The sequence below is a fragment of the Lepisma saccharinum genome, chromosome 25 (genome assembly GCF_977018435.1).
Source record: "Lepisma saccharinum chromosome 25, izLepSacc3.1, whole genome shotgun sequence".
Lineage (NCBI taxonomy): Eukaryota > Metazoa > Arthropoda > Insecta > Zygentoma > Lepismatidae > Lepisma > Lepisma saccharinum.
The window spans coordinates 9815890-9843770 of record NC_139253.1 but is presented as its reverse complement, the minus strand read 5'-3'; the positions used below and the strand labels follow the sequence as shown (position 1 = coordinate 9843770).

Below are 27881 nucleotides of genomic sequence, written 5' to 3'. Positions count from 1 at the left end.
AATACTGCTTTTTTTTAGACTTGGATGATTGCGGAAATTTTGCTTAAAAAATTAGAGCTATGCAACTTGTTCTAAAATGGTAGTAAAATTACACGGACGGATATGCATACCAAATAGCATTATTACATTTTCCGACCTACTACGGCAGGGGTCTCGGTTTCGATTACCTGACTGGACATTTTTTTGTGAATGTCTCATCAATTTCATCATATCATCACTCATCCTCATCGACGCAATTAGCCAAAACGCGGAAGAAAAAAGACGCGAAATAACCAAATATCAAATCGAGCAATGCTTTGTCCAGGATTCGTATCTAGGAGCGCTGACCCCAAAACAGGAAGTGTAAATGAAGTGTTCTAGTGTGTCCTTTACAAGACGATACCGAATGGCGAAAAAACACGTCTAAGGTTACATATCTAGAACTACTGTAAACGTTTAAATGTTATCTCAACTAACCGTATCTAGTTTAACCCACGCAACGAGACCAAAAATGAGCTAACGTACTCTGATCATTTAAAACCTAATACAATAAAAACCGTGCAAGTTCAGCGTAAACCAACTACGTTTTCTCATCCTCCAATTCACTTCGATTGGAACCCATCATGTCTTTCTTCGCACATGCTATGCTCAGGGTTGGCATGTTTAAAACATTTTTTTTATAATTGAATAGTGTATGGATGAAACAGTTTTACGCACTTAACGAACATCATTGTTATTGTCGATGTACATCCTTGCATTCACAAGAACATGCGATTTGTCGGAAAACACGAAAACAGAGTACCCATCACGGTGATTGAGTGGAGCCTGGCAACCGTGGATTATTTGAAACTTCTCGAATAGCCTACATGCGAGATTTACAAATAATGTAAATAGGTATTATAAGAATTTAGTCCAGTATTTACTTTATAACTTACAGCACAGTTCTTCCTTGGATTGATTAACGGACACCTTAGCAACCATTTATCTTAGAAAATATAGCTTCTTGACATTTAAACGTTTTGTTTAGAACATTTTTGATCTTGGTTAGAATACTGTTCAAAACATTTAAAACATGTTTACAACATAAAAAAGTTTTTTGTGTTTTTAAAGAAGACATAAATCTTGATAACCCTGATAATGCTAACCACTAGACTACGTGTTAACATTTTTTATACTCCTGAGGCCCACTCTTTTTCCTCTTAAAAATAATACTCAATATCGCAGAGTTCGAATAAACATTGGGGAGAGAAAGACTGACACAAACATTATTTTATACATATTAATATATATATATATATGTCCTCCTCGCCTGTAACATGAGGGAGGTGAACCATTTTACTAAGTTCTGAACAATTATTTGAAGAACACGAATTTTCTCTGCACTCGTACGGCTGACGCATGGTGGAGGTATTACACTGACAGAAACAGGTTTAAAGGGGCAAATTTCAATGTCGCAAAAACGAAGAATGGGAAATAGGTCATCGCATAATATTGCCGCAGCGCCCTACCAGGTACATCACTCAACATTTTGCACTCACGAGCAAACAAGCAACATTCTTACTTACCGTCCTAAGGAATGAAACATCATCTTGCTCGCTTCCGCCTTCGCTGTCTGCCATGTTGAAGCGTCGTTAAAAACCGCGGAACTGAACTGTGCTTGTGGTTCGTTCTGTTAAGGGTTGAGCGGGGAATCGTTCGTACGTTACGGCATTATTTCACCCCGCTAAACCCTTTATATGTTTCGTTTCTGCCGAACTAGCGCGAAGTGAAGTGGTCTGCTATTGAACGTACGGTGCTGGGTCTCGCCTGACCCCACTACTACGACGTGAAGTCAGCCACTGCAGAAGCCTGGCTATTCCGTTCAGCGACCTTCCCCCCGTGAGAGATTCTTTCGCTTGCAGTTACAGCTGAACTGCAGTAAGGCGCTTTCGGAACAGCTCAATGTTCAAGTTTTGCGTGCACTGTTGCTACAGAGCAAAACACACAATCTTTTCTCCACGTCACAATATCATGCAGTTGTTATCCCACAGTAGCGGGGAGGGAAATGGAACAGCAGTTGAAAAGTGTCCCGAGTACCGGATCAGCTAAGCCTAAATTTTCCTAGCCAACTATCGAGAAAGTTATTTCTAGCTATTGGGGGCTCTCTCTTTTAGCTCTACAACCATTTTGGCAACAGGAGTCTTTTGACCGACGACCGCTATGCAAGAAACACACGAATTCCTGCGGACATTAGCTTCTACGACTATTACCTGTTCGCTATTTCACCTTTACTGCCACCGAAATTTTCGACTCAAGAAATTCACAGACGTAATCTATTAGGAGTCTTTGTTTTCATCATTAATAAATATGACTTTAAGAGCAAAATAAACTTTTATAAACTATTTCAGTGATTCGACGCTTACAAAATCTTTTGTCTAGAGTATTATGTGAACATCTTTACTAAATATATTCTCCCACCTAAACTCTATGGAAACCTAAAAAAATTAAAAAAAAATAAAGTGAATTCCTAAACATTGCATTGTGTCATAATGAAACACACAGGGTGTGGAGGTATGGTTCCACTTATTTTTGATCTGGAAATAGATGTGATGTGAGCAGCACTAGGCTCTGATTGTCTTTACCATTGATGAGAATCTGGGTGAGCCCTGAGCCTCTACATGGAAGACAAAGCGCCATACCGATTAGAGAGACATGGCTATAATGAATAGATACGAAATTATTTTGTCAAAATGATTCACCTAAAGACGAGGGAGTGTATAGTGCAGGCCCGGACTGGTTCGGTATGCCCTCTCGTCTCGGCGCCCTTCCGAAAACGCAAATTCGGTGCTTTTCTTCTATGGTTCACAATTGGTCACATATTTAGCAGTGGTAAATAAACCTTTTCTTTTCTGTTCCCTCGTGGACTTCCACAGGAGCGACTTACGGGCCGAGCCAACCAAATCAGTAATGCAAAAACCGATTGCAAAATGGCGGGAAACCGGATCCGTGCTGAATAGGCCAAAAGTGAGTCCAAAGAATGTCCGCACCGAGGCAAAGGTGGACGACGCAGCGCAGCTAATGATACGCAGTCCACGAAAATCATCTCGGCGTTTGGCACAACAGTTGCAGGTGTCCCAGTCAACCGCTATGCGGATCCTGAAGCAGGACTTGAACTTGCACGCATTCAAAGTTACCGTGATGCTTCAGGTGCGGGATGTGGACAAGGCAGCTCGCGTGCAGTTTTGTGAGTGGTTTCTGTCCAATATTGCTCCGGAAGTGCTGCACGATGGTTACTTGTTCATTTCAGATGAAGCATGGTTCCATCTCTCAGGCTACATAAACTCCCAGAACACGCGACACTGGTCAGGTGACAATCCACACGTGTTCATGGAGGTTCCACTGCACGCCCAGAAACTCGGTGTCTGGTGTGCGTGTCGTCACGGCGCATCATCCCCGTGTTCTTCCATGAGACTGTGAATTCGCCTCGTTACATCAGTACATATTCAACGTGTTTGTTGAACAACTGACTGAGGATGAGCGAAGGAACGCTTACTTTCAGCAGGATGGAGCCACGGCGCATACAGCATGTGCAACGATCACGCGCATTGAGTCAGTGTTCCCGCCTGATTGCGTCATCAGCCGTGCTTTTCAGAACATGTGGTATCGTCTGCACACGTGCCTCGAGGTCAACGGAGGACATTTCCAGCACCTCCTCTAGGAAGGTTGTTGTCACACTGTACTGTATTTACAGAAGAGATGTTTCATTCATTTACGTTTATGTCAAGTTGTTTAAACTGATCGGCACCGATATCCTGGACTGTTCTCTACCCCGCTCTTCTCTTCGGTGTACCAGGGTTGCCTACATGCAAGGAGCACATTTTCCACGGGGCCTCTTTTAACAGACTCACCCAGTATTAAGTATATTGCAAAAGCAAGTAGGAATTGAAGCTAAGATATTGTTAGTTTGATGTCATGTACAGTAGGAATTAAATAAATACATACATACAATGAAAGTGTTCTTTAACAGTAACACTGAGCCGCCACCCGTGGCGGAGTGGTTATCACATCGACGCCAGGGGTCCCGGGTTCGAATCCCGGCCTGGGCATAGATGTTTGTGAGTGTCCATTCATCAATTTCATCATATCATCACTCATCTCCATCTTCGCAAATTAGCCAGAAGTGGCACAAGAAGCGAAGTAAAATAAAGCAACTCAGTCAACAGTAACACTGAAAGCACTTTCAAAATCAAGCTATTATTTTTCGTCATGAGAACCATAAATATATACATGTATAATATGATCATGTTGTTTTTTTTTATGGGAGGAAGTTGGAAAGTTGGAGGACCAAAGTAGAAAGATTGGGAAGGGGAGGGGCATATGGAAAAAAAGAAGTGAAGGCAAATATCCAGTTACTACTTTCGGAACAAAAAAAAATCCTTCCCTAACAGATTTGAGCGTATGCTTCTGTATACTCCTCACTGTTTACGCAAAAGAAAGGAATTTACATGAATTTGTGCAGTTGACAGAAGACTTGTACTGTTGGTTTAGAAACTTTAAAATTCGGAATTTGGTTCCCTGTAGTAAATATTAATTCATACTCTCTTTCATACTCAGTTTTTTTTAGTAACGGTGCCCATTCGGACGATATTGAAATAAATGCACAATTGGTGCGAAACTGAAACTTCCCCTTAATTAAGAGATGTTTAACAAGTCACCCAGCCTCAAATCTTTGGATATCTGGAGGCAACTAATTCTAAATACTTTTTTATTAAAACATTAAAATGCTGACCAATGCAAAATTTATTGTATAAAAATATACACTAAAAACGTAACGTTTCCACCCTCTAACAGGGTATTTTTCAGATGAAGATTTACAATAAATTGATGAAAGATCCAACCATCATCTTATATATACACTCCGCGTACATTTTTATACAATAAATTTTGCCTTTTTCAGCATTTTAATATTTTATTAACATGGAAACAAGGCTAAACAGTGTTTCCATACTTTTCTATATTTATATATCGTAACGATCCGTAGTATCTTTTAATTATTATGGAGAACGAACTCCAACTTCCAGTCATTCAACCATCGTTTTCCAATCAGGAAATATTCAGAAACATCACAGGAATGCAGTGTCAGACAGCACTGAAGCTCTTCCTGGTCATCAGCTGTAAACAGACGAAATCCAGGAAGAGGCTACAGGCCTGACTGTGCATTTGTTTATTAAATTGAATTGCAATAAATGTCTGGGAGGCAGAGAGTTCGGGGTCAGTTCTAATTCAGTTATTGAGGAGCAAGTTACGATTGAATAGAGAGAGAGGAGGAGGTTCGAGGGAGAGCGTGTTAACGCTAGTCGCAAGTCAGACTCTACGTACAGTCACAGGCATAACCTCTCATGGCAGATCTTCAGTTGCAGTACAGAGACAGGTATATCCTTACATTACCCATGCTGATCCAATCTTTAGGGGTGTGAAACTCAAGTGTCATGTGTTGCCATTCAAGTGTGTAAATTTAGTACCTCTAGCGCCTTACCATCAAGCTCACCACGAGCAGAGAGTGCTTTACCATCAAGGATGAATGATGATTAGTGAGCTACATTCCCAAAAGATCCCACATACCTAAGGGTATGAGACGTGGTGGATTTGCTGGGGCTTCTCATGCATTTTTTTTTTCGGAAATGCGATGAGAAAATAGCTCGTTACGTAGTGGAATTGCAGTTAATTGTTAAGCAGTTTAAATCAATCCCACCCCTAAGCATGAGACGTGGATGGAGGTGCTTAGGGCTTTCATCCATTTTTGCGGAAATGAGATGAAAATTGCTGATTACGTGGTGATAGACGCAGGATTTCACTTATGAAAATTTCAATTTTAGGGCATGAAAAGTGAAACCACACCTAAGAATGATCAGAATCAAGGTTTTATCAGTTTTCTTTTACCATCAAAAGTATGCATTTTGAAACACGGAATCTGGAAAGTTGCGCGCGGATTTATTAAGTACCAGCGGGGAAAAATAGTGCAGTAAACAATGATAGATGTCGAGTTCTAACTCGAGGATGAATCAGATGAAACCTATCAACATCAAGCAAAATGTAAAGATGCGGAGGAACCTGCGCCCTAGCTCCGTCGCGGTTATCCGCGTAGGGCTGGCGATTTGGTATCAGGAGCGTCCGGCATTCCGCGTGGCGGAAGGTTCGATGTCGGGTTTTAGGCAGCCACATTTTGCCAAAAATGCGGTCGGCCCAGGGACGTTCGTGGACGTTGCCCTATCAATCCGCTCCTGGTAGCGCTGTGGTTCGTTCGCGAATCCTGTACCCTGGCCACGACAGAATTCCCACCCTGGGAAAAATTTTACCATTCCCAGAATTTTTAGAAGAAAAGGCATTTAGATTCGATGGTTTTTTGCATTTATAGTGGTTTTAGAACGTAAAAGGTAGGATTTTTTTAAATCATGATCTTGGATACGAAAATTATCACAGCGTTGTTTATGAGGGTTAAAATAAAGCAGTAAGCTACAGTAATTTTAAACATTTTTTTTTAATATATCTAACGTTCCTGTGCATTTTGCTCAGATTGTGATTAGGCTTACCCTTAACATATTAATTAATTAAAAACGTGGATTAAAAGTGAATATTGAAGTTATATTATGAACGAGGAAAATAAATTAGAGTATGTTGACTCTGACTCAGTGGCACTATGGTGCAGTTTAACGAGTCATGGCAGAGAGTATGCTTGTTTGAGTCAATATTTTGTTTTTGTTATTATTATTAATTGAAATTCCTTAAAAGTTTAATTTAAATTTTGTATAAAACTGACCGTAACTTGTAAATGATTTAGAATGCTTGAACTATAACTGCTAAAATTATTGCAAAGAGGATATTACATTTTTATATATATATAGTTTTGGGAACGTATAAGGCCCCGAGGACCACTCATTTATATTCTTAATGACTGAAGTCTCCTAGCACCTCATGAAGGGAGCTTAGATTAAGGAGATAGTCAAGTTTATACGAGATAGTCACTTGCCTTATGTTACCTTAACTTACGAATACATTGCCTAAAAATTTTCAATTCATGTTAATATGTAAAGAAACGAAACGCCAATTATATTCCTCGACACGCTGTACAAATTGGCGTACCGTGATTTAGGATATAAACCGCCCGATTAATTAAAAGTTCTAGTTGAGAAGTAATAGATGTATAAATAGGCTGCAGTGACGAGAGATGTCCGTACACAGGTAAGCAGCAGTGACGAGAATGAGTCCGTACACATATATACATATACTTATATGCTTTAAGCAAAGTTAGGCTCAGCCAACTTATTTTGAATAACTAGAAGAGGATTAGGAGAGCATCACACGGCGTGGACGTTTCTCACATATTAACGAGATTTTTTTTTTTGTTAGTATATATTTATATATTTTTTTTCTCTATCCGAAACAATGTTTTGTTTGACAGTTGAATATTTATCCTTAGCACGTTGTAGCTTCGAACGTTAAAAACTTTAAAATGTAGATTGTTTTAAATTTTAAAATATAAATATTGCAATTTTTGCTCCAAGTTACGGCATTTATTAATGTTAAATAGGTCCTACACGACTCAAGTGTGCACAAAGTAAGTTTTTTAAGGCATTAGTCTCTATTAATTTATTCAAATTTCTTAATATGCGATAATATTTTGTTTAAGCGGTATAATTTATACTAGCTTAGTAGTTACATCACTAACATTTTAGTTATACTTCAGAAGAAGGTAAACATTTATATTAGCAAAGTTTTGTATTAAGCGCCAGTTATTGAGAATATTTATTTTATATGAATATGTAGCCGTCGACGGCAAGATATTTTTTGCGCCCCAAATAACAAGTATTTTCCTTCGGATATTGGGTTGCAACCAAAATCCTGGAAATCCATTCTGCCATCGCAGAATGATTATGGTTAAACCACAACGGTTTTAGTTTTAAGCTTTGCTACAATAATATGCTAAGCATATGTTAGAATGGATAGAGAGAATGATAGATTCTTCATTTTTAGTGATGTCAGCATAATATAAGGCAATTATAGCATATTTATAGATTAATTATTTTATTTTTGGGATGGTCGACTTTAAATAAGCATCGTTTCCCGTGTAATTTTGTATTTAAGTACATTTTCAACGACCACTTGCACACTATGAGTAACATAAGAGACAAAAATAAGAATTTTTTACACAGCAAAGTTTAAACAGGCTTCTACAAGTAAATGTAACCAGTAGGGAAAATAAGCGCAAGGCGAAAAATAACATTATTACTCGTTTAGCTTTAAATACGTTTTCATATGTCCTTATAGTAATATGGTATTTTCATTTTAAATGCAAAAGACTGGTTTTCTCATCAAAAGTAAAGTAGAAGAAGCAATACATTCAAGCAAAGTTACTAGCAACCAGTATTTCACAGCAAATCATGTATTTTAGAAGTAATCGATAAACAAACTGGGCGTACATACGCAAACGAATCTATTTCCTCATTGTCATTGTACAGTTAAACGCAGAAGCATGTTAAGGACTTAGGCATTGATGTAGATGCATGCAATACATTATTGACGCAAAGGGTACATTTCAACGGCATCCGAGAAACACAGCAGCGGCCAGAGTTCAGTTACACGGCTTTACATATCTTGCGCGCTTGAATCTACGACCGGACGAAGAATTTTGCTAACGTAAGAATTTCCCCTCAAAACCTCTCCCGTTATGGGGATCAGGTAGCCAGCCAGCAAAACCCCGGTCGCGGGAGACATAGACTTGAAGTAGGAAAATTATCGTAAGCAGAAATGATGACGGCTAAATTCTTTAGACTGTAGCAGGTTGCCAGATTGTTAGAACGTTGTCAAATAGTAACTCACACCTCAAATAGTAACTCATAACAAGCAATAATAAATTAAACTCAATTAATCGAATCACGACATATATCATTGGTACTTTACGGGGACAAAAATAAATTAAAATTCCGATTGCTTTATAGGTACTATCCTATTTTCTTTCTAGATTCTGGAATAACCGTGGTAGCTTTCACGAAGCTATTCTCATCATATTTCTTTTTATATTTTTCCACTAGGAATTAGCGTTTGTCATATTTATTTTAATGGGTATAATATAAGAGTTTATTACTAGTTTAAGTATATTTCAATTGATAATGGCATTTTTAAATCATGAGTGGCAAAATATTATTCTTGAGTGTTGTACCAAAAAGATTGGATCAAAATAATCCTTTCCCGGAAAAATTACCCTATCTTAAATCTACGCTAACATTACCTTTACCTTAAACCTGTCTCAAATTCGAAATTTATCAGCTGTCGGCCAGAGAACAGCCAGTGTCAGCCGCAAGGGAAACAATTCGGCATTCCCAAACCCGAAAGGAAAATGTCGAACCGGGAACCACTAGCAGCGCGTCCAGCATCCTGACAGCATTCGCCAGCTTGGGAGCCAGACTGCTGAAACATGTTCCAGCTTTACTCTACAAGGGATCAAGAACCCCCCCCCCACCCCGCCTTGTTAAGGCAATTCGTAAAGTACACCACGACGTGCCACGTTCCAGAGAATCTACACAGCTTCTCAAAATTGTCGTGCTACGTCTCGAACAAAATCTTCAATATAATCTACAAGTCCAGCAGTAAAACGTTTTACAAACAACGACATGTTCCAGAGGGTAAACTACATGATTCCTCCATTAAAGTGTCATGCTACACTCGTAATATACATATTACTTGACACACTTCCATGTCATGTACAACTCTACGAACGTACGTCTATTCTTCTTCACAAAGCCTCAAAAGAAGAATCGCCCAACGAAGTGTTAGCAGTACAAGAAGTTTTCACACCAAATGTTCCAGTTTTTCATCAAAGGGGTAAAATCATTGGTCCACCCCACGAAGTTCGTCTAAAAAAAACAAGCAGTACACATAGTGATTATTCCTCCAGGAACATAGTTCTCCCATTCCGAGGACACATACGACCACACATTCCATTGGTCGTTACATGATACACTCAGCAGCAAAAATGTATTCATCAATATTCCAGTGCAGAACAATTCTCATTGCCAGAAGAAATCACGTTTCTACTCTTAAGTTTGAACTTCCCCAAATTATCCCTTCCCACAGTGCAAGTACGAGAAACGCAGACAGCAGAACTCTACAGGGAAGATGTTCATTCAGTGACAGACAGAAGGAAATGTACAATCTGGGTTGTCCGACTTTCATCAGTACATTCCACACAAGTACAGTGTGGCAGAACGTAGTGGTACTGTACTCTCAGGTACAGTAAAATTCCACGAAGTATAGTCAATCTGAGCTGAACATCGTGTCTGGAATAAAGGATGATTATCCTAAATGGACAATGTTACGATTCATTTGTTCATCGTACCTTAGGTGAACGACATCGAGGTCAAAGATGTTGGACTTTTCACTCTCAGCGTGTGTTCAATGCATGTTTATGGAATTATCAACGAATAATTTTAATAGAAGAATAAATACAACATTGATATGCATGGACAAAAGGTGTAACAATTGCGATGCTTAAATATTATTTTTACGTGAATTATTAATTCATATGTTATATATGAGTGTGTACATATTTCATATCAAAGGACAGAGTTGAATAAGTAAGTATATATTGTTAATATAAAAATAAAGACGGTGATCCATCGATAATAATAATACAGGAAAACTATAGTAATACGTGCTACTATTATATTTATGTGCGATAAATTCAGTTCGCAATATTTAGCATACGTGTTGGCCCTAGTAACCAAAAATTACTAGCAACACAGGTGCAACGAATTATGTATTTATACAAGTGCTTCGATTTATTTCTTATTCAGTGCTCCACATTACGGTGAAGGAAGGCTATTAAGCTGCTCGTCAAGTCAACCTTGCAGCAGGTTGTATGTATCAATCCGCGCGAGAACTGAGCTCAGAATCTTCCGTGCCAGTCTTTCCTCAACCGCCGAACTGCTTACATCGCAGACACTGAGAAAATCCACAGTATTGCCAACCGCACAATACATCAAAACCCGCATGCATGTCAAGTGGAATGTATTTTTGCTTCTCTTTTTCTCCTGAACCATAAAATTTTAAAAGTACTTTCTGCGCATAGATTATTTAATAAATGTGTCATTACTTAATATAAATGCGAAATATCTTCGAAACATGAGAGCGTGTGTGTATATTTCGAGCACGCAAAAATAAAAATGAACAAAGATAAAAGTAAACAACGATAGGCCCTCTTGAATTTAATGACAATTTTTTTTTTTTTTTTTGGTTTAGAAAGAAATACATTTATGAAAAACGTGGTTGCTTCGTCCGCAATACATCCGTTCCTGTAAGACACACGCAATTCAAGTTATACCACCAAAAAAGCATGATTTGTTATTGGTGATATATACAATCAGGTGCATTGTCTGTCGCTATTACTCTGGTTTCAATTTATGAATCACTTCACTATACCAGGATTCAAATCTTGGTCTGTCCATTTCTTGCGGATAATCACCCTTCCCTTTCTTTGCGCGGAACAGTAAATATGCACCTTCAACAAAGCTTTCATTGCCGCCAGTGGGTGAAACAATAAGCCTCCCCCTTCCCCTCATCGTTGGTTTCTTCAGCCCTGGCGTGGTTTTGCATGCTGGTATCCTTCCATGTTTTATTCCCCCTTCCCCCACCCACCGAGTTGAAGGACGTCTCGTCCAAATAATAAACATGTTTCTTCTCACTGCGATATCTTTTAATACCGCGGAGATTCTTTTGTCGTCAAAAAACAAACAATCGTTTCCTCTTGCTAAACTCAAACAGCAAATCATTCAACACCCGTGATACAATTCGTGCGCACATTGACGGCAAATCACCTCACGCCCTGTTTTACTTTGATCTTGTTGCCGCAAGGAGGATTATGCATTCAAAACAACTTGCTTGTCTTTGAAGAAAATTTCCCTTCGGACGAAGTCCAAAATAACATTCGGGTAAAACCGCGCGCTGAACAGTAGATTCAGCCATTCTCGCCGCTCTACAATAAACATAGGGTTAAAATAGTGGGATGTGCAACACTGGTATCGCCGATTGCACGCGTTCTGCAAGGCATTCAGTCTCGCTCGACTCTCTCTAAAGTTTCAGTGTCTCTTCAACGCACTACACATTGCAGTTGGCGAATCTACGGTTCTAAGTTCGTCTGCACAGTGATTGCAACCAATTAAGTCCATACCTGCTAATGGATGTACTATTTTGTCTGTATATTACAAATTAAATAACTGTTTTCTTGCAAGTATGCAGTTGTGTCGGAATAGAACCCGTCTCAGTGGAACTATGTTCTTGCGCGCACGTTTGGAACTACATATGCGAAAACCTGCTGCAAGGTTGACTTGACGAGCAGCTTAGTTATCTATCATTCAATGTTAACACAAATTTATTATGTAATTTCGAGTCTCTTACCTTCAAACGGTGCAATGACTGTCTTGTGTAGACAAATACGTCTTGTGTCGCAAGAGGCTGGTCAAGCTCTGACGTGACGTATTAAATGAGTGTGTTTTGACGGCCGACGCCATGTGACGTCAGGTCTCTACGTCAACAAATGCATGCATTATGTTATTTCACGCTGATCCACTCACTTATTCAGCAGAAATAATGCATTGTGTTATATGTTCTTGTGGGTCAGTGGGTTTATAGGATATTCACTTTGGATAGGTTCATGGTTTTACTTTATTATTTTCTTGTTTTCGGCATTTTATTTTTGTTTTCGTTTTTTATTTTTATAATAAATGGTATCCCTATAAGATTGGATCAGACATAAAGACGAATTCAAAAGGGAATTCTTTTCCGGAGAGGGACATCGTAACGATCCGTAGTATCTTTTAATTATTATGGAGAACGAACTCCAACTTCCAGTCATTCAACCATCGTTTTCCAATCAGGAAATATTCAGAAACATCACAGGAATGCAGTGTCAGACAGCACTGAAGCTCTTCCTGGTCATCAGCTGTAAACAGACGAAATCCAGGAAGAGGCTACAGGCCTGACTGTGCATTTGTTTATTAAATTGAATTGCAATAAATGTCTGGGAGGCAGAGAGTTCGGGGTCAGTTCTAATTCAGTTATTGAGGAGCAAGTTACGATTGAATAGAGAGAGAGGAGGAGGTTCGAGGGAGAGCGTGTTAACGCTAGTCGCAAGTCAGACTCTACGTACAGTCACAGGCATAACCTCTCATGGCAGATCTTCAGTTGCAGTACAGAGACAGGTATATCCTTACATTACCCATGCTGATCCAATCTTTAGGGGTGTGAAACTCAAGTGTCATGTGTTGCCATTCAAGTGTGTAAATTTAGTACCTCTAGCGCCTTACCATCAAGCTCACCACGAGCAGAGAGTGCTTTACCATCAAGGATGAATGATGATTAGTGAGCTACATTCCCAAAAGATCCCACATACCTAAGGGTATGAGACGATATAACATGGAAGGACTGCTTTACGGTGCAAAAGTGAAGCCATTCTCTCGCTTAGTTACGCCAGGGAACTTCGCAAGTGGAAGTGTTTCTTTATGTTGATTAATAAGTTAGACACGATGTTTGAAAATATGATGAATAAGAATTTTCAGAATCCCATGTATTCCTTATGTTACGCTTAAAACCTACGTTTTTGTAGTTTTGTTCATGGACGTCCGCAGGATTTTTCCAGGGGGGGGGGGCAAAAAAGGCACTAGTTCTCCAAAAATAGTGTTGTTCCCTAAAAACATTGCTTAAATTTGAATTTATGATGTTCATGCAATAATTAACACATATTATTGTGGCTAAAATGAAATTATATGTGTGAAATACATAATTTTTGGTTGACTTTCATTTTCCCGGGGGGCACGCAACCCCCCTTGCCCCCCCCTTCCGGACGCCCATGGTTTTGTTATTTTAAGGGCTATATTATTAATCGATCCTCTTCGAATTTGTACTTCAACTTCAAGTTACGGCTAATCAAATGAAAGTTTCGACTTTTCCGTCTGTCAATTACATATCCAATCTGTCATCTTCTTGTTGATATATTATTCTATGCCATCGGGAGTTTGATATTGCCAAGAGAACAAATAAAATAATACTCCCAAAAGCGCAATGCATTTCTCCTTGCCTCGTATGGCCATCCTGGCAGTGTTGCCGAACCTGATGTGCATAAAAGAGTTAAGTTTACCATAAATGGAGTTAAACTGACTTTCAAGGAGCTATTACGAAGGCTGGAAAAAGTTCCACTTAGGGTAATTTTAGGTGCCAAAGGGGTGGAGGGCGCTGCTATAACCGATAACTTTAAAGTGATGACAACTTATTCTTAGTTTTCAGTCTAGATCCGGCGGCATCACCCATCTCAACAATCCACCGATGGTCATATGAAATTGAAAATAAAGGATTCCCGGATAACAATATTATGTCATCTTTACGTCAGCCACGGCGCTATAAAAAAGTAGTTGGGGAGGTAAGAGGGGGTGGGGCGATGCAGCCGCTATAACAATATCACGTCACATGCAAAATGTATACTCATGGCAAAAGTTGGTCTATGTAGGCCGGAGCCAGTGATGGCATCATAGTGGGGCATGAGGGTGGGCACCCCAGTTCACAGCCAAACGAGTGCACGAAAGAGCCAGCCAGATTTAGCTCCAAAAGAGCTAAGTTGGCAACAATGCCGCAGAGGAAGAATCTCAAGGAAAATGTTCCTCATGATCTTAATTGAAGGGTACTTTACTTGTTTTGGAACTAGCCAATTCCTTGATCACATCGACGTAATCTAACGTCTCAGCCAGCTTGTGCTCTATGGATATCATCGCCAGGGTGGTATCATTCCCCCCTCTGGATACTTGTGTCCCCCTCTCTGCTTGATAAATTTCATCCCTGGGGGGAATGATATTTGTGGGGGGGAAACAACAAATAATTCGCAATTCAGTTACTTTCTCCCACTTCACAATTCAATAGCAACACTTTTCTGTCAGACAACTGGAAGCTCCATATAGCGCTGCTATATTCCTGGAACTGTCCTGGTGGCGGTAGAGTGTTTTGATCAAAGGATCTGTTCTGAAAATTTGCAAGTATATCTACACAAGAAGGCAGTAGTAGTAAAGGGGCGAGTTCCTTTTGATTGTTAGTGCCTCCCCGATAGCGCAGTTGTAGCGTTGTCGCCTTGTAATCAAGGGATCCCAGGTTCGAAACCTGGTAGAGGCTCATGGTTGTTCGAATTCCATTTTAAACTGTAGGTCCAGTCCCGAAGAGCTTCTCTGTGCATAAAGTGGACTTAAAACAAGCAACCAATTCAATCATTTTGATTGTTGGTTGCCTGTGAACAATTTAACAAATGGAAAATTACACGGCCATGGCTTGACGTATCTCGTGATGACGTTACACATACATAATCTTTCAGCATCACTGAGTTAAAACACATGGGCAAGTTGGAAGGTGGAAATATATTTTTTATTATTTTCTTTTTATTTGCATGTGTTGTCAGGTTGGTAACAAAAGAAACATTTATAAAATAATGACTAAAAATACAGAAGAATCGATATTGATTTAATTCCCTTGATCAGTTTTGTAACAACAATGGATCATGAAATTACGAACACAATAATGGGCGTTAGATTTATACTAATAGTGGTAATCGCTATTATCTTGTGTTCAAGGAGTTCCATATTAATTAGGCATAACTTGGTGGGGCACTTGCCGGGCCTGACAATTTTCAGAATTAACAAGTTAATGAAACTTGTGTTAAACTCCTGGGGCCTGAGAAGAAAGTTAATGAGAATTTTTTATGATTTCGCAAATGTACAGTAATTCAGCATTAGTATTGGACGCTCTATTTAAGGGGTAAAAAACTTTTGGATTCAGCCCTCTCCTCCCCCCAAAAAAAAAATTATGTCCACGTTCGATTCAGATCCCAAAAGTTAGGACCCAGACTAGAATCCTCGGGGTGGGTGTCAAAATCTTATTTTAAAAACTGTAAACCCAGTCCCAATTAGCTGTTCTGATCGTATAGTGCACATCTTCTTTGTCAAGACACAATTGGAAAATTTTCAGTAATTATTAAAAATATGTTTTGTTCAAAGCTTTTTTAAAAAAAGTTGAATGGCATAATACGAAGTGTGGAGTGAGTCCATTTAAAATTGACGAGATACCCCCTGCAACCCACATCCTCTGGTGGCCACAAAATATATATAAAAGTATTATTTCATGATGTCACTAGACAGTCAGTAGAATTTCCCCCCACTGCAAATTTCTTAAATACCACACTGATCATCGCTATACCACTCATGCATGTTTCAGACATGGTTTATCGAAGATAGTTTTTTTCATTAGCTATAGTTCGAAAAACTTCGTTTTCCACTTGCAAATTACCGACAAAGTTTAAAAAAATTCGAAGTGTAACATTCATATCAGGTGCAAAATCATGACCCTGTATCAGTTTCAAGGTCTCCTTTGGTGCACTTTTGTGTTTTATTATAGCCGAAAGCACTCTCAGTTCACCTTTTAAATCAGTAAGGGCTAATGTCTTTAGAGGCTTCAATTGTTAATATATAGTCACGTATTGTACTTTTCAGATAAAAGATCAGATTCGAATGCCATGTCTAAGCTTACTCAAGTGCTCTTACTTCCCAGTGGACTAGCCACCCTTCCACGGTCACTTTGGCCATGAAAGGCACCATAATATCATACAAGAAATCTAAAAAGTTACTATGTTGTTTAAGCTGCACAAATCTTTTTCTTACAGCTAAAATAATCATGTCCAGGATCTGGTAATAAAAATCAACTTTGTACCATGTTTGTGGATCTTCAACAGTTTTGTGCTCCGCTTCATACTGAAACTGCTGCTTTTTCCTTTGATTTCGAAACTGTACAGTATTGCTTTGGACTCAAGCCCAAATCAGGCACATTAGTATCTTTCCTGGATGTACTAAAACCATCAAAATTTGGTATGTTTATTTCACTAAGAGTAAAGCCAAAATCTAGTAAAATTCAGAAACAAAAAAGGTGAACCTCTTACCTGTGCAATAAAGAGGACGTGGTAGTTCACATATTCTTGGTCTCAGCTTTAGTGTGGAGGATGATGTAATCAGAATCATGCTATGGGCAACTTTAATATCCCCACCAATTAGCTATTGAGAAGAGGCTGAGTGAATCTTGGGGCTAATTGCACAGGGTCATTAACAGAAAAAATCCAATCTGAAAACACCTACCCTGAAAATTTAACTCTGATCTCCAATGTGGCTCTGCCAACTTGGAATCCCCCCCTCCTTGTTGTAATATTGTAGAGCAAAAGCGGAATTTGCCCCCCCCCCCCACCCACCCCCCCTCGAGCATTATAATATGTAATATTCAACCCTGTAATAATAATCAAATTCGTTCACATAGAGGTGCTGACTGTAGGGTTACCACATCGCTATAAGGTAAATGTAGGACACAGAACATTTGCAATAAATAATGCATATTTCTATAGAACACGTTAGAGAGTAATTGACACTTATAAGTTGTTGTTTTTTTTAAAAAAAAAAAAAAAATCTTAATGAATTGTTTAATTAAAAATTTCCAAACTTGTAATCATACTAAACAATGCACCTGTTTTAACTGGTAGTTCTCAGAGGAGCCAATTTTCCCCAAAATTTCAGGTTTAGTCAAAATATATTTATGAAAGACTGGACAGTCAAACTCTTTGATATTATATGGACCAGTACCAAACTTCTTACAGACTTCATGAAAAAAAAAATTATCTTGCGAGTCCGTTGTGCTGATGGTAATGAAAGTAATCTCTCTCTCTCAACCTTTGCATTATGACCTTTAACAGCAAACAAATATTCCGCAATTACCATAATTGAAATGGTTCCAGAAGTTTCATCTTGGGTAGTTTTTTAGTTGAACAAGTGTGTGTATCAAAATATATCCAAAATTTTTGAGATTTTCAGGACTTTTTCTTTACATTTTTTTTAGTTTTTCTTTACCTAAGTAGGGGTCGAATAAATAAAGGTTAAGTTGGAAATTAGCAATTAAGAAAGTAATATTTAATACGAAAATCCTACCAAAAGGCCGGTTGAAATGAAAACTGCATCAGTATATAACAAGAGATTTAGACCTATTTTGGGAAACCTGGTGGTAAGAGACCTGTAGGAAGGCCAAGACAAAGATGGGAGGGACAACGTTGAGATGGACCTAAAGGAAATTGGTAGGGATGGAAAAAGAGTATATAGATCTTGCTCAGGATAGGGACAGATGGAAGGCCTGCGTTGCTGCAGCCATGAACCTTCGGGTATAAGAAGACTAAAGACTTAGTTTAGTTAGTTAGTAATAATAATCAAAGCTTATCATATTTCAGTGTATCCGTGGTTTGCAAATTGAGAATTACAATGGCTTCAGCATCCATGCAGACAATGTGTGTTTCACTTAATAAACAGCAACACCAAAGCAATATAAGCAGTTATAGGATACTAAAAAATGAAAACATCAAATTATGTTTAAATAAATTCACAGCATTTATTGTACATTAAAAAGACATAACAGTATGAAACTGAGCATCATCAAACAGAAATCTAAAAGACACAGACAGAATGTATAACATTACTACAACTCTTAATAACAAAACTGAAATACATACACATTTGACTTCAAATATACATATATACATAAGATACTACACTTTGTAGAACTTTACATTTAGATGCTGCCCCTAGTATCTAAGCTAGTGTTCATTTGTTGCTTTAAAATGGGCAGAAGTGATTTTTTTAAAAATGATACATTCCGTGTCTGTTGAATAATATTTATTTTTTGTTCCTAACCTGTACACTAATATATTTCTCGTACAGTAGTAGACTGACAAGTGACTCTGACAGGATGTTAAATATTCTGTATACTTGAACAATTATAGATATAATACGAGAGCATCTTGTCTTGAGGTGTCCAGGCAGAAAATAAACATCCAACTTGGCAGATGAGGACATAAAAAAGGCACATTACAATAACAAAATGCTTTTGAGTAATGTCATTACTTTCTTTTGGCAAAATATAAAGCTTCTTTTTTTCTTCTTATATTCACAATGTATTGACAGAGGTAATGTCCTACATTTGTACATGTTTGATTGCATCTCACTTCAGTAACTAGCTTCATGTCCTGCAAGAATGTACAAGTCCGCACCGTCTTCAGTAAGTGTTCCTTCTCTTTGGATTTCCTTACATAGGTGACTCTCCAACACAACCACTCTGTAATTGCAAAGATATATATATGTTTAGCAATGGACAAAATATTCTTACTGTTGTACTCTTCCACCATTGTTCACTCTTAACTCTTTCAATATGTAATAATAATAATAATAAAAAAGGACCTCCCAGGTGGCATAGTGGTAACATCATTGCCTTGTGATGAAGGAGTCCCAGGTTCAAACCTGGTGGAAGCACATAGTGGTTCGGATCACACTTTAAACTGTAGGACCAGTCCCGATTAGCCTACCTGTGCAGAAAGAGGACTTAAAATAAAAACTCAAATAATTTTAAAAAAATTGTCGCCACACAACACCAACATTCTTTCACAGTGGATACATTACATCAAGATGAAACATCCTTAGCAAAATTTTGCTCATTAACGTCTCATTTTGATGCTATGGACCCTCAAAAAATAATACTTGACTTCCATTTCTATCCTGCATGTACGCAGTTCTGCTGCAGAGAATCAATGGTTGCCACTCTCATATATATTTTGCAGGAAAACATAAAAAAATTGATAGCACACTATGGGAACATAATCATGCCAGCAGACAAATCAGGGTGAAGTTGTAAGATTCAACCCTTCCACTACAAAACGTGCATGGAGCTTCATAAGTTACATAAGTTGTATCCAGATGTATTCGTGCTCTAGAAAACTTTCCTTACATTGATTGGTTACAGTTTGTGCTTAACATGCAAAAATATTTGTAGGTTTCTGACTAAAAATATACTTGTCAGTGGCAACCATGGATCTACACTGAAGGGCTGCGTACCAATTACATACTTCCTACAAAAACACCAGTGAAAACAGCTGTACTTACCTATCAGACCCCAAAAGCCTGTACAGTCTGCTGTTATCTGCAATCTCCTGTGTTATTTCACCATTCCGTAAACTTCTACCTTGGACACCGTGTTTATGGAAAGCCAGGATGCTATCTGGTAAACACACTGTGAAGAGAAAGATAAAACAAAATACATTAATCAGCCTATGTTGTGGAAAGAAACTGCTTATGTGCATGGAAAAAAAACAGGAAGATTTATTATTAACATTACACTAAAGGGGTGTCATGTGGCTTTAAACAGTCGTATGTATGTGATAATGTTCGAACAAAAATTTTAAAAATTGACATTTGTTAAATGCACCAGTGAAAATTACTCGGAGGTCACATGACACAGTGAGTGCTACTAGACATACATTAGATACTGAACGTAAGTTGAATGGGGACCGCTCACATTGTGAAATGAAGACATTCATAAACACATTTGGAACACAAAAAATCATCATGAAACTTTCTCGACTACAATATTCTAAATTTCCAAGCTAATATGATCAATGTGAATTGTAAAGACAACACAACAATTTCTTTACAATACCTATTCTATTATTTGTTCTTCCTTAGGTAGCCTGATAAATGACATGACATTCAAGTTGAAATCGTATTACCTCCTACTGACATTCAGTACATGTGTGTCTGATTAAGACTAATGTTGAACACAGATTGCAGAAATTTTAACAACATGCTAAAATTATGTGAAATAAGATTTTTAGCCTTTCACTGATTCCTTATCACATAATGTTCATCACTAGGGCCTGGGACTTTATGTTATAACATATTTTTCATTTGGCTTCGGATCTAATATTGGGGTGAGATCTTTACATATCTGATGAAAATCAGCCGAAATAGACAAACTTGACAAATCATATTTTGACATATTTCACCAATTTTGCATTTCTACAACATATTTCTTCAATTTTGTTGTAATAAGACATATTTCTGTATAATTTCGTAATTCTCTTGCACATAATCGGTTATTTCATATTGTTTTCTTTGTAGCTTTAGCACAACGGATAGTTCATATTGTCGATGCTAGCATATGGAAGTTATGGAGGAAGAAAGGTGCCGTCTTTTCTTAGTACAGAAAAAATAATACCCCACTTTTTTCATCCCGCCAACAATTGATAGCCATGCAAACATTATTGAGGAAAAATGTTCTCTCTTATTGTTGCACGGGAAGTAGTGAAGTTTCGTTCTCAGTTCTTTGCCTTTTTCGCTTTTCACAAAAATCAGTCAAAAGTAAAAATAACATTCGGTACATTAAAGCCCCTACTCTACTCTATCGGGTATGGGAGAAATTCGAAAATATGTATGTAATTATGTCATATAAATTGGAAAATATGCCATGAAAAATTACACATATGTCAGAAAAATGCAGAAATATTCCCAGTAAAGTCAAAAATTTGTACAACAGTACTCTCGAATTTCTCCCATACCCGATAGAGTAGAGTAGGGGCTGTAATGTACCGAATGTTATTTTTACTTTTGACTGATTTTTGTGAAAAGCGAAAAAGGCAAAGAACTGAGAACGAAACTTCTTTACTTCCCGTGCAACAATAAGAGAGAACATTTTTCCTCAATAATGTTTGCATGGCTATCAATTGTCGGCGGTACAAAAAAAGTGGGGTATTATTTTTTCTGTACTAAGAAAAGGCAGCACCTTTCTTCCTCCATAACTTCCATATGCTGCCATCGATAATATGAACTATCCATTGTGCTAAAGCTACAAAGAAAACAATATGAAATAACCGATTATGTGCAAGAGAATTACGAAATTATACAGAAATATGTCTTATTACAACAAAATTGAAGAAATATGTTGTAAAAACATGAAATATGTCAAAATATGATTTGTCAAGTTTGTCTATTTCGGCTGATTTTCATCAGATATGTAAAGATCTCACCCCAATATTAGATCTGAAGCCAAATGAAAAATATTTTATGTAATAAAGTCCTGGGCCCTACTTATATCCCTGCATGGAAGCCATGGTGATCTAGTCAGAAGGGCATCTGGCTGCCATGCGAGAGAACTTTCTTTGATGATGGGCAATCTAAGGTTAAAATTTTCCCAGCCCTGTTCCTCCATAAGTGGCTCTGGGATTCGCCCAACCTCAAATAAATGGGTACCTTTGGGAGGGGGGGAGGGGGTAAAGCATCACTTCCAAAAAGGGCTGAGCCACATCCTCCTTATGTGCCTTCATAGCACAGTGCAATGAGCACAGAGAACCCTCTTTTTTCCTGCATGGTCTCGGTCCCGTTCCTAGTCTATACCTTTAACGAAGTCTTTAGAAAATATTCAATCAAGGTTCCACTGTACTCATCTTAACTTGTATTAAAGGTTACAGATATGTATTTTATCAGTATGAACATGTTCGTCTGCAACAATCAAAGTAATACGTGGGCGTACCCAAAAGAAACCGAACTAATTTTGTGGTGGGCAGAGCTTTTGTAGTACCGCGTTTTGCTGCTAGGAGCACATAGAGCAAACTTTCCTGAGTCCGTAAGCCAAGTGCCGTCGCTGAAGCAGGTCAGGACACGTTTCTGCGGAGTTTAGAGTGACAGCTGTATTGTGTGATCGTCGTTTTTGCAATGGCTGATTTTCGGGAACTGCATGCGGCAGTGAAATTCTGCTTTTTGCTCGGAAAGAGTGGAAGAGAAACTCTTGAAATGTTAAAAACGGCGTACAAGGACGATGCTATGGGGAAAACTCAAGTGTTTGAGTGGTTTTCCCATTTCAAAAATGGTGAAATGTCAATTGATGACAAACCTCGTTCTGGTCGTCCTTCCACGGCCCGAACACATGACAATGTTGAAAAAATTTGTGAAATCATCAACGAAGATCGACGACGGACCATTCAGAGTTTGTTCCGCAGGGTCAGAAAGTTAACCAGGCTTTCTACTTGGAAGTTTTGAAACGATTGTGCAACAGTGTGCGGCGGAAGCGGCCCGATTTGTGGCAGTCGGGTGACTGGTTTTTCCATCATGACAATGCCCCGGCTCACACAGCCCTGTCTCTACGACAATTCTTGACCAAAAATGGTATGACCCCTGTTCCTCACCCCCATACTCACCCAACCTTATCCCATGCAACTTTTTTTTGTTTCCTAGAATGAAAGGAGACATGAAAGGAAAGTGTTTTGCTGATGTTGCTGAGGTGAAGAAAAAAATGACGGAGGCACTGTCACGCATCACAAAAGATGACTTTAAAAAATGTTTTGAAAAATGGAATCAAAGATTGGACAAGTGTCTTAATGCAAGTGGAGAGTACTTTGAAGGGGATTGAAGGTGTGTACTTAAATTGTGAATAAATAAGTTCACAAAAAAAATTAGTTCGGTTTCTTTTGGGTACGCCCACGTAATTCTCTCTCATATCTTCAAAGTATGAGTAAATTACAAATACACCACAATCAAAGCTGAAACTTCAGGAAACACAAAATCAATGACATTGTTCCAGAAAATAACACAATTTATTTGAGATGTGGAAAAAACTCAAAATAGACAATAATAATATTTTCCATGTGGACAACACCACTCGTCAATGCCAAGCTGTCACAACCAAAGAACAGAAAGTCAAACTTCTGCAATATTCTACATACTGACCAGATATTTCACTACATCTTCACTTCACTGCCATGCATGCACATGGCACACACAAAGCAAGTTCTTATGTAGTATCTTTGTACATTTCTGTTGAATTAATAAAAAAAAATGTAAAAAGTCTAAGACTCTTACCTATGGATTCAATTTGGAACTCAAAATGGAATTCAGGTAACAGCTTTCTGCTTGATTTTAACCTACCCTGAAGAGTAACTATTTTGACTACATCTAGAATAGAAAAAAAATCATGTATACACACTTACAATATAACTGCAAAAAGAGAAACATGTGCCATAGAAGTATTGGATTATTTCTGATATCTACATTCTGAAACTTCCTTCTAGCAAGATGAATAGTGGTAAAACAAACCGTTGAAGAGGAATTAATTAAGAAACATAATTGTGGTAAATAATTAAAAGGTTTGGTACAAAAAAAAATAGATTATTAGGTTCAAAAAACAGTATATAAAATTGGTACATAAAATGTGAAATTTGAGTTTGAAATTTTCATTTATTACACAAAATAATTTAAAAATCCATCCTGAGAGGCATATTAATGATCATCACTTAGGTCAAATACATGGATTATGATTTCTTTTAGTTTCTTTTTAAATAAGCTTATATTATTATCCCACGTTTCGTCATATAATCAATTGATGTTCCAGAAATTTTATTTAACTTTGAGGATAATCCTGAACCAGGAAAAGCAGTTTCATCTCAGGACACATTTCATTTAACTTTTTAATGTTTTTAATTTATCTTCCTTGCCCTACCCCCTCTCACCATGGAAAAAAGTGTGGTAACTAATATTTATCTTGATTGCAAAAAAAACTGCTGTCAGGATTTTTTTACGCAAGTACTTTTGCTTCTTGAGCTGTTAACAGTATGCACCTGCCAACTGTCAAGAATGGAGTGGCACCCTGGAATGGTGTCATATTCAAGGGGCTTGAGTCTCAGTCCCTGTCAAAAATTCACTCAAACTTGAGAGAATATTATGGTTATCATGACAATGATTTTCAAATCCTTATTTTGTAAAGCACGTTCCATGCCTTATTAAAGTTTGCAAGTTTTAACTACAGGGTGATTCTCATAGAAGTGGCCCTACAAAATGAGCTGTAATATAAAATATATCATATAGCTATTAACGTAATTTATACATGACCAACTGTGTTGGCAATTGATCCGTCACCCAGTATGTGAACAAAAAAAACACTCCATGACTGTCAACTGGGCGCTGCACACACATTCATACATGCACTGCTACCTATCCTTGAACCTTGCAGCATAAGTGCAAGGTCACCTGTCAGACTATCTGCACACCACTCACCACCCACTCAGTATGACCCACCAATTATTGTTATAATTGTGAGCAGTTATATGCATCACCTGCAGCATTATTAGCAAATTCATCAGGCTGGTTCTATAAGAATCACCCTGTATAACATAGCATTGGAACATACATTCTAAATACACCACTGTAACAGAATACTAAAGATTTAGCCTAAGCAACAGTCTGGGCCAATGAAATGCTTGCAAAATAAGTTTTACTTTCTCACTGATTCATCAGTGAATACTGCAATTTACAAAACTTACTGTCATAGCAGACCAACACAGAATCCTTCTCCAGTTGACTGACATGGACCACATTTATGTTCTCACGGCGAGGAAGAACTGTGGCTGGAAAAATAATAAGCAACAAATCACTACATTTGATTATGGACTATCTCTTGACATTCAATCCTTGTGACATGTATGAAAAACAATCAATAGCAAGAAATTTTCATGTCATCATTGCAGCAGAAGTCCAGCATATTTATCAATTCAGAAATATGTTTGGTCTCATGGAAATAGAAGAACTAATATATTATGCACATCTAAAGCCAAAAAATGCAAATTCACTTCTTTGTGAATATTAATACCAAAAATGAAAGTGGTAGGATTGAATTCTCAATTAAATATTACTAAATATTATTATTATATATATATATAATATTATTATATATATATATATTAATATATTATTATACAATAATAATATATTACAATATTATTATTGTACACTAAATATATAGGGAGAGTAAAACTAAAAAGGTCTGACCTTTAAATCTACTGAAAATTGAAAATGTAAGTTTAAATCATAATTATAACATATCATATGTAGACGTACTGAACTTACAGCATTACATTTGGTTGCTTTTGCCCAGCACACATTTGGAAACTTTAAATCATAAAAAATAATTACATATACCATAAAACATGAACAACACATAATGTAACTACAATAGTGAATTCTGGCCTATATTCCTAACAATAATCATAATAATGGTGATAATAATAATGATGTATCATACCTCTAATAGAAGAATGATACTAAAGACTGTGTAAACAATGCTGGTGTTAAGAAATCAAAGATAATTGTGCATTTCTGTGACAAAGAAAAGAAAGTCTGTCTACATATTTTTGTTCCATCTAAGATACATACCTGAGCCATCCATATCTTCCAGGTCATCACTGTGGAACCAGCTGGCACCAGAATTCAAATTAATTCGATCCAGCTTTAACCTATTTTGTTCGTATCCTTGCTTTACGCTAACACAGACCATTGGGTATTCCAGTTCTGGTGTGATGATCATTTCAAATACTGACAATGGTTGAGGAAGTAAGCATTCAAAATGCTGTAAAAATTAAATGTAAAGACATTAAGTTCAACATCTACATGTCAAGAAAATAAAGAAAATAATGAATCTATAAAGTATATGCTATAGAACCAAGCTAAACTATAAGGGATTAGAATTTTAGATTTAGATACATTTCATATTTCAAAATATACACCTTTACTGACCATGATGACTAGAGCCTGGATGTTTACACAGTCAAACAGTTAAGTAAGGCAACAATTTAAGTAAGGATAGAGTTTATGTATCATTCAAACTGTGTGTTGATAATATTACTACTAATTTTACCAATTTGGTATATCCGTAAATAGATTGTAATTTTAGTGTAAAATGGGTCATTTTGTTAGTATTTCTATGAACATGAAGATTTTGTAAAACATGTAGTTTCCTGAAGGCAAAACCTACTGCAGTCACCTGGTTAATGACCCATTCATGATCTTCAGGGAACATTTGTAACTTTATATCAAATTGGTATAATACTGGTTGTCAGTAAATTTTATGTGAGTATCAGCGAAACACTCATATCAGTCTACCTATAATTAAAACAAGTGTTCATTTGTAGCATTTAAGGATGGAGAAAATATAAAAGTTTTTCCAATAAAAAGCATTATATGTAAATCAAAATTAAAATTACTTCACTATTATTCCACACTTAAAAAAAATACTCGAATGCAATTATTATTCAGCCTAAACTTATATCACTTTGCCAGCTGCAAGTGCATACCCGTATGCATGTATAATTAACAAGAATATACAGCAATGAAGCCCCCAAAAGATTACATGGACTTACCTTCAGAAGCATGAATTTATTCAGAGGATCATACCACTGCATAAGGAAAATGCCAGTGGGCATTGCACCACATAAATATTTGTACCCATTGTATTGATTCCTCCCTACACAGCACTTTGTACAACCTTTGGTATCGGGAACTTTAGTTGTCAGAGCAAACTTGCGAGGTACCAGTCTTTCAGAAATTTTATTTACATGGAGGGAAAACCTATGCGTCTGCTTGCTCTGCAAACCTAACAAGTCGTGCCTGTACAGCTGTGGTGTTTTACCTGGAAGAAATTAGAAATAAACACAATGAGAACAAATAATAGAAACATGGTTTCTTTGATGGTCAGTCCAACAATAATATCTTCATTACTCATGCAAGTTAGTACTACAATGTTGCTGTGTGTTTTATAAGCACAGAAATGTCTTACTTGTACCAGGTGACCACAATTAAAATTTCCCTACTCAGAGCCCTCCCTAGCTCAGTCGAAGCAATGGATTGCAATGGGAACTTCAGTGCCTAGATCAAAAGTCAACCACTTAACATTCATCGAACCAGAACCTTCAATTTTTTAAGTTTCACTGTGTTCAAGTGCTGTTGCCTAGATTCATAATTATAATGAACTACCCATAATCTGTGTGGAGTGGGTGTTTATCACCAAACTTCTCTCTTTTCATGCTAACAAAAAACACAGGAACAGCACATTTACAGAAAATAAAATTAATTCAAATTTTTCAACCCCTTCTCAAAATAATCAAGATGAAGTTAAAGGGGAAGTAGCTGACGCACTGAAGTTGTTGTGAAGTCCACTGGGAGAGA

At 37.5% G+C, this 27881-nt stretch overlaps 3 protein-coding genes across 11 annotated transcripts in view; 1 reads left to right on the top strand and 2 right to left on the bottom strand.

The window, feature by feature from the left end:
- RyR (Ryanodine receptor) overlaps positions 1-1806 on the bottom strand; it is a 283432-nt gene extending 281626 nt beyond the window's left edge. The window contains exon 1 of the mRNA XM_083112077.1: positions 1545-1806. Within this exon, the coding sequence (XP_082968203.1) occupies positions 1545-1598 (54 nt within the window). The 5' untranslated portion in view covers positions 1599-1806. The remainder of the gene's footprint in view (positions 1-1544) is intronic.
- Positions 1807-2925: 1119 nt separating this feature from the next.
- LOC145979014 (uncharacterized) lies at positions 2926-3435 on the top strand. The gene has a single exon (XM_083112076.1). The coding sequence runs from the start codon at positions 2926-2928 to the stop codon at positions 3433-3435; it is 510 nt and encodes a 169-aa protein (XP_082968202.1).
- A 14996-nt stretch (positions 3436-18431) lies between these two features.
- The window catches only part of hppy (MAP4K3-like protein hppy), a 77421-nt gene continuing 67971 nt past the window's right edge, over positions 18432-27881 (bottom strand). For all 9 annotated transcript variants that reach the window (XM_083111846.1, XM_083111849.1, XM_083111847.1 and 6 more), the window contains 6 exons: positions 27077-27345; positions 26094-26286; positions 25205-25288; positions 23748-23840; positions 20001-20127; positions 18432-19179 (listed from right to left, as the gene is read on the bottom strand). In XM_083111846.1, coding sequence (XP_082967972.1) covers positions 19071-19179; positions 20001-20127; positions 23748-23840; positions 25205-25288; positions 26094-26286; positions 27077-27345 — 875 coding nt within the window. In that variant the 3' untranslated portion in view covers positions 18432-19070. The remainder of the gene's footprint in view (positions 19180-20000; positions 20128-23747; positions 23841-25204; positions 25289-26093; positions 26287-27076; positions 27346-27881) is intronic.

Bases quoted from the DNA above. Each gene is read 5' to 3' on its own strand.
- LOC145979014 (XM_083112076.1), top strand. From the start codon at position 2,926: ATGCAAAAACCGATTGCAAAATGGCGGGAAACCGGATCCGTGCTGAAT.